The 16446-nt window shown below is 34.5% G+C and overlaps 1 protein-coding gene and 1 long non-coding RNA gene across 2 annotated transcripts in view; one reads left to right on the forward strand and one right to left on the reverse strand.

Annotated features, from left to right (window-relative positions):
- LOC143244069 (uncharacterized) overlaps window positions 1-3960 on the reverse strand; it is a 53010-nt gene extending 49050 nt beyond the window's left edge. The window contains exon 1 of the long non-coding RNA XR_013024886.1: window positions 3767-3960. This is a non-coding gene — a long non-coding RNA (uncharacterized LOC143244069). The remainder of the gene's footprint in view (window positions 1-3766) is intronic.
- On the forward strand, window positions 1718-16146 carry LOC143244068 (uncharacterized). Its single transcript, XM_076488093.1, has 3 exons — window positions 1718-1972; window positions 15410-15482; window positions 15939-16146. Exons 1-3 carry the CDS (start codon window positions 1718-1720, stop codon window positions 15974-15976), a joined length of 366 nt encoding a protein of 121 aa, XP_076344208.1. The 3' UTR covers window positions 15977-16146.
- Window positions 16147-16446: the final 300 nt, after the last annotated feature.

Here is a 16446-nt window from a genome sequence, read left to right on the forward strand (position 1 = left end):
AGCTTGCCCAAAACATTTTACCTGCACCTGTCGCTCAGTCCACACCCCCGCTAAAATCTGCTGTGAACGTTCTCGTTTTTCTTTTTTTGGTTTTCTAAATATTCTAATTAAATAAGCCACCATAGGGTCAAAGAAGGATAACGAAAGCAGCAAACCAAAGAGAAAAGTTGTTAGAGCCACAATAGAGGTGAAAAAAGATCTCATAGCGAGGTATGAGAGTGATGTTCGTGTGTCTGACCTTGCTACACAGTTTAATATGGCGAAGTTTACAGTCTGTACCATACTGAAAAATAAAGAGGTCATCAAAGGAGCTGATGTTGCAAAAGGAGTGACAGTGCTTACGAAACAAAGATCACAAACAATGGAAGAGGTAGAAAAACTGTTGTTGATTTGGGTAAACGAAAAACAGTTAGCTGGTGATAGCATTTCTGAGACCACCATTTGTGAGAAAGCAAAGCAGTTGCATGCTGACTTCCTGAAAAACACCCCTGGAATGAGTGCTGATACAAGTGATGCCTTTAAGGCTAGTAGGGGGCAGTTTGAAAAATGTAGGAAGAGAAGTGGGATACATAGTGTGGTGAGACATGGGGAGGGTGCCAGTTCTAACAAAGACACTGCTGATAAATTTGTTAGGAATTTTAAGTACTATGTAGAAGCTGAGGGTTTTATTCCCCAACAAGTGTTCAACTGTGATGAGACAGGCCTCTTTTGGAAGAAAATGCCAAAGAGGACCTACATCACTAAGGAGGAGAAGTCACTGCTAGGACACAAGCCAATGAAGGACAGGCTAACTCTATTGTTATGTAGTAATGCAAGTGGGGACTTAAAACTTAAGCCTTTACTTGTGTATCATTCTGAGAACTCGAGGGTTTTTAAGAAAAATAATGTTCTGAAAAGTAAACTAAATGTCATGTGGAAGGCTAATAGTAAGGTATGGGTAACCAGGCAATTTTTTTATGGAGTGGGTCCATGAAGTGTTTGCCCCAAGTGTAAAGAATTACCTCACGGAAAAACAGTTGCCACTCAAGGCCCTTCTTGTGATGGACAAAACACCTGCTTACCCACCAGGCTTGGAGGACGGGTTGGTGGAGGAGTACAGTTTCGTTACAGTGAAGCTCTTGCCCTCTAACATGACTCCTCTCATTCAGCCCATGAACCAGCAGGCCATATTGAACTTTAGGAAACTCTACACCAAAGCACTGTTTCAAAGGTGCTTTGAAGTGACCTCTGACACAGAGTTAACCCTCAGAGAGTTCTGGAAAAATCACTTTAATGTCCTCCATTGATTGAGGATCATAGACAAAGCCAGGAGGGAAGTGTCTTTGAGGACCATGAACTCAACCTGGAAGAAATTGTGGCCAGACTCAGTAGCAGATAGAGACTTTGAAGGCTTTGAGGCTGAGCCTTTTTTTCAAGGATATTGTCTCACTAGACAAGTGTATGGGCTTGAATGTGAGTGGTGATGATGTGAAGGAGTTGGTAGAAGACCACAACACTGAGCTCACCACGGAAGAAACTCCAAGACCTTCAGAAGGAGCAGCAACAGAAGGCAACTGAGGAAGTGTTTTCAGATGAGGATCAGGGAAGAGAGGATGTTCCTAGTTCACTAATCAAGGACATGTGTGAAAAATAGGGAGGGTTACAAAGTTTTGTGGAAAAATTTCAACCTGACAAAACTGTAACAAACTGCAGCATAACCCTTTTCAATGACAATGTCATGTCATACTTCAGAAACATTTTAAAATGCAGGCAGAAACAAACCTCATTAAACAAGTTTTTAGTGAGAAATAGGTCTGGTGAGTCTCAAGCAGGCTGTAACAGTGCAAAGAGACAGAAAAGAGAAAGAACCCCAGATGGAGAGTTACCTGACATTTTTAAGGAAGATGAGTCCCCTTCCAAACAAATAATAACCCTCCTACTCTCTACGTTCCTCACCACCTTTCACTTACACCATCAGCTCTCCTCAGCACAGGTAAAGTGCAGTTAAATTTTCATTTATTGTTTTTTTATTGTGTTTATAGTTTTCGTGGTTGACTTTATGCATGTAAGTATTATTATACAGGTATAAATAAGTAATATTTTTACTTAAAATGCTTCATAATGCGTGATTTTTGAAAGTCTATAACAGATTAATTTAATTTACAGTTTTTCTTATGGGAAAAATTGATTAGGGTTTTCGAACAGCCTTCTGGAACGGATTAAGTTCGAGAACCAAGGTACCACTGTATTTTTATTTCTTTGACAGAGTCAAGTAACGCAGAACCTTTTTTTTTCTTGTCACTGAATAATCGATTATTTTTCCGGCAACTGAAGTAATTATTACTGTTTACGTGCTAACGTACACCCATTCTCTATGTTAGAATTGCGGGCTTCAGCCAGAAGGAGTCTTTAATGGAAGGCAGTTCTCGTGTGAAGTGCGGTTGCTGATTAGTTTCAACGATTTACCTTTAAATGAACTTTATTCAAGTAATATTAACCCCCTTAAATCAGCTCAAAATGTATGAACCAGGTGGAAATTTTCTGAAGCTAGATTGAATTTTATTTTATAATTCTCTTTTCTTTTTCTTTTCGGAGCGTGCGGTTTGATAAACTAAACCTTCCTTTATTTCTTTTCGTTTGCGTCGGGAAATATGAAAGTTTTAGACGCTAAAGAATCGGATATGCCCATGTAGCACGTAAACCTAATTTTCGTTTGTTTGTCGAAATTCGCGTAAAGCTTCTCGCTGAGTGCCTGCAATACAAAACTGCGCCTTTTATTTAGAAATGGTAGACAAAAGGAGAACAGCTAGTCAACACCACGCACCGCCAACTCTTGAGCTACTTGTTATCAATGAAAAGTCGCAATACCTGGCAATACCAAGCGCCCTAATGTTGCGTAAGTAGCAATATAACTTCGTTTGAATTTCGCGCAAAGCTGCACGAGGGCTACCTGTCCCTAATTTAGCAGTATAAGACTCAGGAAAGGCATCTAGTTATTACTACCCACCCCCAACACTTAGGCTCATCTTTTACTAACAAATAGTGGGATTGACCGTCACACTATAACACCCCCACGGCTGAAAAGGCGAGCATGTTTGGCGTGACGGGGATTCGAACCTGCGACCCTCGGATTACGAGGCCTTAACCACTTGGCCATGCTGGGCCAAAAACATCCTTCATAATAATTATAAACAATAATAATCGATAAATTAGATTGTTAGTTGTCGATTATAAACAAGCCTACAGACACGTTGACATAGTAGTTATTTTTCTCGGTAATTGGCTCATGAGAATATTAAATCTTTCTCTCTTGAGAACATTAAAGGTACTTTTCCGAGACTGTCGTTACGTCACTGTTCAGTACTGGTAGCTTCTCTTGCATATTTGTTTCACTTGAAATACGGAACAAATAACTCAATTTAAGTTTATATATGTTTTGTGTGTGTGTGTCGGCGAAGTAGCATGTAAGTTGGATTTAAATGGAATTAAAAGAGATCCCGTTTCTCTGGATACTATCAGGGAAAGTGTTAAGTATTGATTTATGTGCTAAAACTAGTTAACACTGGTATGCACGTTTTAAACGCGTACACGGAAGTATTTCAGTTGGACAGGTACATAACTCGCAAGGATAGAGTTAAAAATGTTTAAAGAAAAGTATCCTAAAAGTACTGATAAAAGTATCACATAAAGTGATTCATATCGAATAGTATATAAATAGTGAAATAGTTTTCCACACATCAAACCTCTTGGGTATTAAAAGAAGAAATCGAGAGTATATAGGACTCACCCCAACAATGAAATAAGTGTCGAGGTTCGGGCTCATAGGTTCTGAAATGTTCGACGTTTCGTCATGTTAACAGTCATGGTTTTCTATTCTGATTTTTAAAAACATCAACTGGGGATTAGAGAAACTGTCGAATACAATTGGGGCAAGGGCCACGTGTGCCAGCACAAAGTGACGCCCATTCATCCTGTAACTGGAGATATTTAATTATCTTGGTTTCAGTGGCGGCGCCTGGAATATGTAGAAATAAGTAGGGCTCTTGTTTTTTTGTATTCGTAAGCCTTTAAACTCCACACTGTTGAATGAAGGCGCGCAAGTTTTGTTTCTTTCTGCAAAGGAAACACTGAGCTTTTTAAAAATCGTATAGCTTTTAAAGCACATTCACGAACAGACAGTGGCGACGTCAGGATATTTTGCTGGGGAGGGGGGCTTCCCAAAATGCCATCAATATGAAGTATAGATGGTAAATTATAATAATGTAAATACCAAGGTACATTTCAAAATGGTGTACTATTTTGAACTGCGTTTTCAATGCAGTTTTCATTGGAAACTCATACTCTGATTAATAATTCATTATTACAAATTAGAAATAATCTGTTTATGAAAATAAGCGTATATGTAAAAGAGGAAGCTCACCTAAATTCCACCCAAGGTAACACATAATAATAAAGAAAATCAAGATTAGCTTAGATTGAACATTTAATATACCATTAAGAGCAAAGCTACAAATAAAAAGAAATCTAACATGAAGGCATAGTTTACACAGCAGAAACGAATATTATAGAATATGTAATGCAGATTAAAAATAAATATGCAAGCTAACCAGACTGTAAAATGGTATTCCTGACATATTGAAAATATGATTCAAATCATAAAATTTAGAAATGTTGAATATTAAAAACATTTCCTTTTATGGACCTACCAAGGAAAGAAAAAAAATGTAGTGTTACAAGTTGGTAATTTGATTCATCCAAAAGCAGCTTACATCAACAAGGGTTTATATTGAATAATAATTTCAGTCCCAGTAAAAATAGTTGTAAGCCCAGAAAATGTTAAAATTTGTAACTAAATAATTGTACATTTTGATTGAAAGGGAGATTTGATAAATTATGAAGAATAAAATAACAGTGTAGAAATACATTATTTTCAAGGAACTTTTTAAGTGTGATCACAGTAACAGTTACAAGGTTTATAGATCAAAATAATCCGTAGTGTTGTTAATATTCTAAGACTTAAAGGTATACATTTACTAAAATGGATTAATTTCTGCAAATAATTTCAGTAGAACTGTTGTATTAAAGACTCAAAACTAATATCATATTATGAGGACATTATTAATATAATGGCTAAACACACTTCCAAAAGGTTATTAATGTATCTTGAAAGAAATGGTGCTTTCTTGTGTGAATATAATGTATCATTTAATCTTTATCAATATTTCAGAGTAGAATTTGTATAAATAAAAAATTAATTGTGCACAATTTTCCAACTGTTATATAATAAACTTATATAGAAAACATACAGTTTTATTACCTTACAAAGGTATAAGACAAGAAACATGTTAATCAATTAGTTTTTAAAAGGCACATTAACTTTATCAGTAGCATGTGGTAATATGTTCATGTTCTAGCACATTACAAATTTTAATGATATTTTCTTTTATTGTTTTAGTGGTTCAGGAACAGTCTATACAGCTGTAGCAAATGCTACTGGGTTGGAAGTTGCAATTATAGATATTAATGTAACCTAGCAACCCAGAAAAGAGCTTGTCATCACTGACCTTTTAGTATTGAAGAAAAATAAACATCCAAACATAGTAAACTATTTGGATAGCTATCTTGTTGGTGATGAACTCTGGGTAAGTGTTGTTAGTGGTGCCACCACTGTTAGGTTTGTCCAATCCTGGTGACTAACATTAATTAAATACATTTATAAATCACTCAGGATTGCCCAAACTAGAGGTATCTTACTCGTGTTATGGACGAAAATGTCGATGACCGAGAGAGGACCAAGACCATGACTCAATAAATTCAAAACACTTTGATGTCATATTTCCTTGTGAATTAATGAATGATATTACAAACATCTGATTAATCCACATTATAAAAATTACCTACAATTTGCACACTTTATATTTTTTTCTGATCTCTTGCTTCACTCAGAAGTTATTCACAATGGCTGTAAGTAAATCAGTGACGTAGTAACGTATGTGTTTGGAATGAAAAAGAATAGTTTGCCTAGAAGAAAATAGTCTAAAAACTTAACATGGCACTTAGTCTATCCAAAATAAAAAACAACAGTGTTTTCAATAGAGAAATACAAAAACTTCAAATGTGAGTCTATCATAAATAGAAAAGTTTGTTGAGTAAAGAACACACTGAAAACTTTAATGTGAAACCCAGTTTATCAAAAATAGAAAACAACAATTTGCTCAGTAGAGAATAGACTAAAAACTTAAAATGTGAAATTCTGTCTTTCAAAAATAGAAAACAACAGTTTTTTTTCAGTAGAGAATATATTAAAAACCTAAATGTGAAAACCAGTCTCTCAGAAATATGAAACAACAATTTGCCCAATAGAGAACAGACTAAGAACTTACATATGAAGACCATATGTTTTCAAAAATAGAAAACAACTGTTTGCTCAGTAGAGAGTAAGCTAGGAACTTTAATGTGAAACTCAGTCTATCAAAAATAGAAAACAACTGTTTGTTCAGTAAAGAATAGACTAAAAAGGTAATGTCAAACCCATTCTATGAAAAATAGAAAAAAATAGAAAACAACAGTATCTTCAATAGAAAATAGACTCAAAACTTAAATGTGAAACCCAGTCCATCGAAAATAGAAAACAAAAGTTTGTTGAGTAGAGAATAGATTAAAAATTTTAATGTGAAACCCATTCTACCAAAAATAGAAAACAACAGTTTGCTCACAAAAAAACTACACTAAAAACTTCAATATGAAAACCATTTTATCAAAAATAGAAAACAATTTGCTCAGTAGAGAATAGGCTAAAAACTTAAAATGTGAAACCTAGTTTATCAAAAATAGAGAACAATAGTTTGTTCAGTAGAGAATAGATTAAAAACTTAAATGAGAAACCCAGTCTTTAAGAAATAGGAAACAACAATTTCCCAAGTTGAGAATAGACTGAGAACTTAAATATGAAACTCAGTATCTCTGAAATAGAAACAACAATTTGCACAGTAGAGAACAAATTAAGAAATTACATATGAAGACCAGGCTATCAAAAATATAAAACAACTGTTTGCTCAGTAGAGAGAAAACTAGGAACTTTAATGTGAAATCCAGTCTATCAAAACTGGAAAACATCAGTTTATTGAGTAAAGAATAGACTAAAAACTTAAATGTGAAACATACAAAACAGAAAACAACAGTTTGTTCAGTAGACAATACATTAAAAACCTAAATGTGAAACTGAGTCTCTCAGAAATAGGATTCAACAAATTGCCCAATAGAGAACAGACTAAGAACTCACATATGAAGACCAGGCTATCAAAAATAGAAAACAACTGTTTTCTCAGTAGAGAGTAAGTTTTTACTTAAATGTGAAACCTAGTGTATCAAAAATAGAAAACAACAGTTTGTTCACAAGAGAATAGACTAAAAACTTGAATGTGAGATCGAGTCTCTCAGAAATAGAAAACAACAGTTTGCACATTAGAGAGTAGACTAAAAACTTAAATGTTAAATGCAGTTCATCAAAAAGAGAAAACAATAGTTATTCAATTGAGAATAGACTAAAGACTTGAATATAAAACACATTTTAACAAAAACAGAATATAAAAGCTTTTTCATTAGAAAAAAGACAAAAACCCTAAATGTGAAACCCAGGATATGAAAAACAGACAATAAGAGTTTGTTCAGTAGAGGATAGACTTGAAACTTAAATGTTGAACTCAGACTGTGAAAAATAAAAAACAACAGTTTGTTCAGTAGAGAGTATGCTAAAACCTTGAATGTGAAACTCAGTCTATCAAAAATAGAAAACAGCAGTTTATTCAATATGGGCCGGCATGCCCAAGCGTGTTAAGGCGTTCGACTCATAATTCAAGGGTCGCGGGTTGGAATCCTGGTCGCACCAAACATGCTGGCTCTTTCAGGTGTGAGGGTGTTATAATGTGATTGTCAATCTCACTATTCGTTGGTAAAAGAGTAGCCCAAGAGATGGCAGTTGCTGATAATGGCTATCTGCCTTCCTTCTAGTTTTACACTGCTAAATTAGGGATGGCTAGCGCAGATTGCCTTAGATTAGCTTTGTGCGAAATTCAAAACAAAATTGTTCAATACAGAATACACTAAAAACTTAGATGTGAAACCCAGTCCATCGAAAATAGAAATCAACAGTTTTTTCAGTAGAGAGTAGACTGAAAACTTAAGAGTAGAATGTACTATATCAAAAAAAGGAAACAGCAGTTTGTTCAGTAGAGAGTATACTTGAAACTTAAATATGAAACCCAGTTTCAGAAAAATAGAAAATAACAGTTTGTTCAGTGGAGAGTAGACTAAATACGAAATTGTTAAACCCAGTATGTCAAAATGGAATACAAGAGTTTGTTGAGTAGAGAACAGACTACAAACTTGAATGTGAAACACAGCCTATCAAAAATAGAAAACAACAGTTTTTTCAGTAGAGAACAGATTAAAAATTTAAATGTGAAACCCAGTCTATTAGAAATAGAAAACAACAGTTTGCACAGTAGAGAATAGACAAAAATAAATAAATATGAAACCTTGTCTATCAAAAATATAAAAACAACAGTTTCTTCATTAGAGAATAGACTAAAAACTAAAATTTTGAAACCAGTCTGTCCAAAATAAAAAAAAAACAGTTTGTTCAGTAGAGAGCAGACTAATATCATAAATAGGAAACCCACTCTATCAAAATAGAATAAAATAATTTGCTCAGTACAGAATAGACTAGAAACTTGAAAGTGAAACTCAGTCCATTAAAAATAGAAAACAGTTTGTTGAGTAGAGAACACATTACAAACTTTAATGTGAAACCTAGTCCATCGAAAATACAAAACAACAGTTTGTTTAGTAGAGAGTGGACTAAATACTTAAATAGAAAACCCAGTCTATCAGAAATAGAAAACAGTTTCTTGAGTAGAGAATAGACTTAAAACTTGAATGTCAAACCTAGTCTGTCAAAAATAGAAAGCAACAGTTTGCTCAGTACAGAATAGACGAAAAACTTAAATGTGAGACCCAGTCTATAAAAAACAGAAAACAACAGTTTGTTCAATAGAGAGTAGACTAAAAACTTAAATATGAAACCTACTTTAGCAAAAATAGGAATCAACAGTTTGTTAAGTAGAGAGTAGAATAAAAACTTAAATGTAAATCCCAGTCTATCAAGAATAGAAAACAACAGTTTTTTCAGTAGAGAATAGAGTAAAAACTTAAATGTGAATCCCAGTCTATCAGAAATAGAAAACATCAGAGTGAACAGTAGAGAGTAGATTGAAAATTGAAATGTGAACCCTATTCTGTCAAAAATATAAAATCGAGAACATTACATTTGGTTATCAGGTGTTGATTTCTTACCTCTCTTCTTATTAGCTTACTACTGGTAACTTAATCGTCGTTTAAATTCGCGCAAAATTCTAGATACCATAACAAGAGCTAAAAGAAAAAGATCACCAATTTGAGGTTATATGATTACTTATATATATAAAGATATGATTACATAAAGCATATATATATATATATGATTACTCGCTGGACTCAGAATATAGCCTGATGTGGTTTTTCTACAAGAAAAACACAAATACACAAGATAAACGATGATAATAAAGGCAGATGGATAAAAAAAGAACGTAGAAGGAAAATTATATGGATCTATATTAATGTTTTTATGAGGTACAAAAGCGGAAGGTCGTGACGCATAATTCATTAACTAAAACTGGTTCGCGTCCAGACCACTTCAGTGTTATTTTTGAAAGAATCTTTACAAAACCACGAACGTCAACATAAGATATGAGAAAACTTAAAGAGGTAAACAGTTGTTGCGAGTCTAGGGCGCGTGTTAGTATATAGAACCTTAATGGCTCGAAACGAGTGGTATATCACCCTTAAATAAAGACAAAAGCCTAGCTGTTCGTACACGAATTGGAACTCATGTAACAAACAATCGTGATGGTGCTATGCAAGCAAATCACTTAGGGCTAATGACGGCATCTTGTAGCGAGTTTGTTTGTTGAAAGAAAATATTTTGCGTGGACGTTTAAAGCTCTAGTAAACATCAGCTACGAGAAATAACTATTGTTCCGTCAGTAACGACTGCTGTAAATCAGAGCTGACAAAAAACAACAACAAAAACAACATCCGGATCGTTATTATGTATTAAAAGAAAGCCCCCTCCCTGGGACTATGTTGTTAAAAATTCAAAGCTTGATAAGACAAACGTGTTTCTACTGGATAAAAGGAATATTGTGATTGACTGTAACATTATAACACTCTCCACGGCTGGAAGGGCGAGTATATACAGTGACGGGGATTCGAAACTATGACCTGCGAGTGGAACGCCAGGCCCCAAGGGAAGATACAATTACTTGTTGAAAACACACGTGAAAAAACAAACAAACACAGTTTCTCAGATATCTACAGTAGACTAGGGAGGAGAGGATATAGAAAACGTAGCCAGTGGAAAGTATGTAAATCACTAGCCCTATCTTGTCCTTGAGTGACACTACTGAGTATATATAAAACTAAGTGGGTTTGGAAAATGAGTTTTATGGACAGAAATATCAGCTATCAAATCGCAAGGTTGATTGAGAAGTCTCTAGTAAGTCTAGTTGATATATGTTGGAACAACTATAAGTTTACAGATTTGCAACGTTAAATCCGTGGTTCGAGTTCCCGTGGTGAACACATCAGATACGTAATGTGAACCTGCATTACGACAACGAACAAAGGGTCTTACGAGACGTACGTTTCTTTATAGAAAAGAATAAAGAATATGTTTATAAATATATATTTTTATTTATCTTTCTTTAAGCGTGTAACTTAACAAAGCTCTGTTTACTGCCACCGTGGAACCACGTAGAATCATTACATGTGTATGTAGTCCACACTAAAAGGAAAATATTGTTATTCAATCCGAAGCTACAAAATGAGCCATCTGTGCTGTTCCCATTACAGGGATCAAACCCCGAATTACAGCGTTTATAAGTTATCGAGCTGATCTACAAGAGCGAGGTCACATACAGTCATGTGAAAAAGCTTTGACACCCTATAAAAGCCTGTGTATTTTTGTAACATTTTTGGATATATAGATATTTAATCTCAATTTTAACAATACTGAGAGATTATAGGAATATAACTAAACAATTAATACTGAAGAAAAGACTTTTGAAGATCTTCTGTAAACGTAATTCTACAAAAATGCATATTCTAACTGAGGAAAAAGTGAGGACACCCACACATTTATTCCCACTTAAAATGGCTCAACTCACACACAGGTGTATCACACCAGGTACACATGATTAGAAGATCGTTACTCAGCATTGTGAATGAGGCTTGCCCTATTTAAACCTCAGACATTTAGTTTGATGTGCTCCTGACTGTTGAAGTGAAAGTGAGCACCATGGTGAGAGCAAAAGAGCTGTCTGAGGCCTTCAGAAAGAAAATTGTAGCAGCTTGTGAGTCTGATAAGGGATTTAAAAAGATCCCAAAAGATTTTGAATTAGCCATTTCACTGTTCGAAAAATAGTCAACAAATGGAGGGCTTTCAAAACAACTGCAAACATGCCCAGATCTGGTCGTCCAAGCAAGTTCACTCCGAGAGCAGACCGCAAGATGCTAAAAGAGGTCTCCAAACACCCTAACATGTCATCACGGACCTACAGCAGGCTCTGACTACTGTTGATGTGAAAGTGCATGCCTCTACAATCAGAAAGAGACTGCACAAGTTTAACTTGCATGGGAGGTGTGCAAGGAGGAAACCTTTGCTCTCTTAGAGAAGCATCAAGGCCAAACTAAACTTTGCTAGAGAGAATGTTGACAAAGACCAGGACTTCTGGAATAATGTTCTTTGGACAGATGAGTCCAAAATTGAATTATTTGGACACCAGAACAGAGGACACGTTTGGCGTAAACCAAATACAGCATTCCAGGAAAAGAACCTCATACCAACTGTGAAACATGGAGATGGAAGTGTCATGGTTTGGGGCTGCTTTGCTGCAGCAGGACCTGGACAGCTCACAATCATAGAATCCACAATGAGTTCTACTGTGTATCAGAGGGTGCTTGAGGATCATGTGTGACCATCTGTACAAAATTTAAAGCTGAAGCGGAACTGGGCCCTGCAACACGACAATGAGCCAAAACATACCAGTAAATCCACCAAGGAATGGCTGAAAACTAAGAAATGGAGAGTTCTGGAATTACCGAGTCAAAGCCCAGATCTTAATCCCATTGAGATGCTGTGGGATGACTTGAAACGGGCTGTACATGTAAGAAACCCCTCAAACATCTCACAGCTGAAAGAATTCTGCATTGAGGAGTGGGGCGAACTTTCTTCAGACCCATGTCAGACACTGGTAGATGGCTACAAGAAGCGTCTCATTGCAGTTATTTCAGCCAAAGGGGGTAACACTAGCTATTAGGGGGTAGGGTGTCCTAACGTTTTCCTTAGTTAGAATATGCATTTTTGTAGAATTACATTTACAGAAGATCTTGAAAAGTCTTTTCTTCAGTTTTAATTGTTTAGTTATATTCCTATAATCTCTCAGTATTGTTGAAATTGAGATTAAGTATATATATATCCAAAAATGTTACAAAAATACACAGGCTTTCACAGAGTGTCCTAACTTTTCACATGAGTGTATGTGATTTAAGTAATTATTTCTGTCAATCAAACTCGAGTAAGAAAGCTTCAGTTGTACTATTTCGTAGTGTCACCTTTGTCTTTCATTTGTCAGTTTGACACATCTTAAATTTGTTGGTTTGACCCATCTTTCATTTGTAGATTTGACACATACTTCATTTGTCAATTTGATTCATCTTTCATTTGTCAGTTTGACGCGTCTTTCAACTGTTTCATACGGTGTCCTAACTTTTTCACATGACTGTATATACTGAGTACTTTTCATTAAATTTTTGTTAGTAGCAAACGGAGCGGTTCTCTAAATGAACCGAGTTCTCATTCTGGGATACCGTAAGTACAGTCATCACCACAGACAACGTTTTATGTTTGATAAATCACCAAGTGTATCTGCATTTCATTTCTTATTAATATGGTACTAATGTGACTTCTCCTTCAAGCATGGAATAACGTGGATTTAATTGTGTCATCAGATGTGATGTCCACTATTTATTTGTTGAGTTTCGCGCGAAGCTACTCAGCGCTATTTGCACTATCCGTCCCTCATTTCTAGATGATAAACGGAGATGTTTATAAATCACTGTACATATATGTATTTATTTATTTGCATATTAATACACGTCTACTTTAATGGTCTTCCCCTCAGTGGCACAGCTGTATGTCTGCGGACTTACGACGCTAGAAATCGGGTTTCGATACTCGTGGTGAGCAGGGCACAGATGGTCCTTTATGTAATTTTGTGCTTAACTACAAACAAACCTTTAGTGGTTTAGTGATGAGCTCTAGAGTTTATAACGCTAAAATTCGGGGTTAGATCCTTGAGACAGACACAGGGTAGCTGACCAGTTATGCTAAAATAAAAGCAATCAATTTTTACACGTGACTAACACCAGTAGTCAGTCTATCTTGTTAATCTAATATCCAAAACTTATGTTCATCAGATGTATATACATTTGTAGTGATGAAGAGTGAAGAATGTTACGTTTAGCAGTAAGTGAAGGGAGATTTATCTGCAGCAGAATTTAAAAAAAAATTAAATCCTACTGAAGAAGTTATAGATCCGCTTGGGGGTCTCACATGAGTGTTAATTTAAGCTAGAGTATTTTGAGAATTTTTTTATTTATTTAATACGGGTTTACTTTATACAGAAAATGAGGGATTGTTGCAACTTCAAAATAAGTTTTTACTTCGAAAATATTTGTTTAGTGAACTTTTGTGTGTGTGTGTGTGGAATACAACGCACCAACAACAGAAATACTATAAATCAGATGGAATAAATCACGACTTAGCGCGTTATTTTCGTGACGCAAAAACTTGACATTTCAGTTGGTAATCGCCTCTTCATTTGTCCTCAATATTTATTTAACAGTCAGCATCTTATCAAAAGTATATTTTACAAGTATTAAAAGAACATTCAAGTTACACGATATTATAGTGAAATATAACGACTGAAAGTTTAAGGTTAGAGATAATTAAGTTTTTTTGTTTTTCTTTACTAACAACCAATCTAATACAAAGTAATAGGATTATTTTAAGGTTGTTGATAACTACAGTAAATATTTCACATTAAATTATGATTTACGAACACTGACCAATCGAAAACATGAATTTTGAGTGATTAACTTAATTTATTTTCAGTTAAATCTGAATATAAGTTTGGTATTGATGCTCTTAACAGAAGGCAACATTCGACTATAACTAGAATTATGAGATCATTAAGCGCAATAAATTAAGTAATTAAGAGTATTATGTATTATTAAGAGTATAATTATAGGCCTAAACACATGCTACATCGACTACACTTACTAAATGCTTCAAAATACAGGTTTCGATTCTATTAATTGTTTCCCTTTTACTAATTGCGACTCGTTATTTTATTAGTCTTCGCTTTCTCAAGCTGAAGGAAAGCGCCCTCTGCATTTGTTTCGTGATTCGTCTGAAATAAATAATGTAACTTGTGACATGCATCTTAATGTGACCGTAGTGTATTATCTTTCCATGTAAAACATGTTCATCTCTGTAAATAAGGTTATACACTTTATATAAAAGATTCTGCTGGAAAATGCTCGTTTGGTTGAGAAAATATTTTATGATGAGGAGCGAACAACGTTTCGACCTTCTTCAGTCATCGTCAGGTTCATAAAGAAAGAAAAAGGTAACTGACCCGAAGCTGAAACTTACTACAAATTTTAATTACCATTCACATAACATGTATTGATAAAAGTGTTTATTTTAAGAATTTTACTTTCAAGAACATGTGTACATCTAAGTGTTTGAGCCTCATTCCTTTATTGAGTGCCATTCAATGAGGTATTACGTTTTTGACGTCAGTTATCAACTATTCATTTGACCGTAAGTTGTTGTTTTAGCAGCAGGTCATGGTAGAGGAGAATAAATAGATAAGATGATATAGAACTACTGAAAAAAAAATTAAATTTGCATTTTGGAGGTCATTCTTCGTAAGCACTTTTATTAGTACAAGTCAAACTGACATTATTTGAGACATCTTGAACACGCCTGATCTCTGTGTACAACAGACTTGTAAATTTATCAAGTTTGTTGCATTGAATATTTTCTTGAACCACACCCACAAGTGGTTTTAATGTTCAGAGTTGTGAGTGCTTCTGTGTAATGCAGGTTTCTAGTTGTATAGCCCTTAAGATGTTTGCTACACATGAAATTCAAAAACAATATTTGTTGAAGTGACACTCCTGGCACTTTCAAGCAAGACAATGTAACCATTTACTATGAAATTTTAATTACAGCAAAATAAAACTTTTTTTTTTTAATTTATAGAAACCTCAAGATGAAAAATATCCTGTTGGTCCATGGTTACTTGGCTTGTTCATTTTTATTGTCTGTGGGTCAGGTATGTAAATATTCATTGTCTAATATCCATGTTCATAACTCAGAAAATGGGTTTTCTTTCACATCAGAGCAAATATGAGAATTTTCCACATTAATGGTGCTGTTTTAGAGCATGCCAAGGAGATAGTGGAAGATAAATGTATTGAAAGGGTAATTTTCTGAAATATTTATATTGAACTGAAGAATAATGCAGCTACAGTGAAGAGGAATTAGTGTTTGAATGGTTATCAACATTAATATAAAGAAACTGTGTGTATATGGAGATACACTTATCTCTAGATTAACATAATACAGTTTAGTATTAAAACTTAAATGGTGGATTTGTAATACATTACTAATGTACCTTATTGTATCAAAATAAGACTTTCTATTAATGTTCTCATGGGAGAATAATTGAAATGTTGTTACTTTGTGCACATAATCTGAAGAACTAATGTGAATTTCCATTTCTTTACAGCATTATTCCAGATTATTCAGAGCATAAGGTTTGGCTGAGTTCTCAGTTCTTCAGTCCAGCAGACTTCTGGAGAAGCTATACTGATTATAAGTTCTTTTGTACATATTCGTAAATTGTGTACATTTTGAAAAGGTGTTAATATAAATTACTGCCAAACCTCTTGTCATTCCAAATAAAACTGCAGCTGATGCACTGAGAAGTATCTCAATCATATATGCAACAAACACAATGAACTTGAATATTCTGTTTGAGAAAATACCAGCTTAGTTTTTATGCTATAAATAAATGTAATATAAACTTCACTGAGGGTAAAACAAAGTCAATAAAAAAAATTATTTATTTCCGTTATATTGAAGGACTACGTACCTCTAATAAAGAACAAATGAATTTTGTAACGTTTTTAAATATTCTATGCAGTGTGCTAGCCTTCAGTGAAAGTTTCATTATTATGGGTGTTGTAATATAGAAACAGGGTTTGCATAATGAATTAATACATTAATGAAGAATA

Source organism: Tachypleus tridentatus, chromosome 2, assembly GCF_004210375.1.
Source record: "Tachypleus tridentatus isolate NWPU-2018 chromosome 2, ASM421037v1, whole genome shotgun sequence".
NCBI classification, from domain to species: Eukaryota; Metazoa; Arthropoda; class Merostomata; order Xiphosura; family Limulidae; genus Tachypleus; species Tachypleus tridentatus.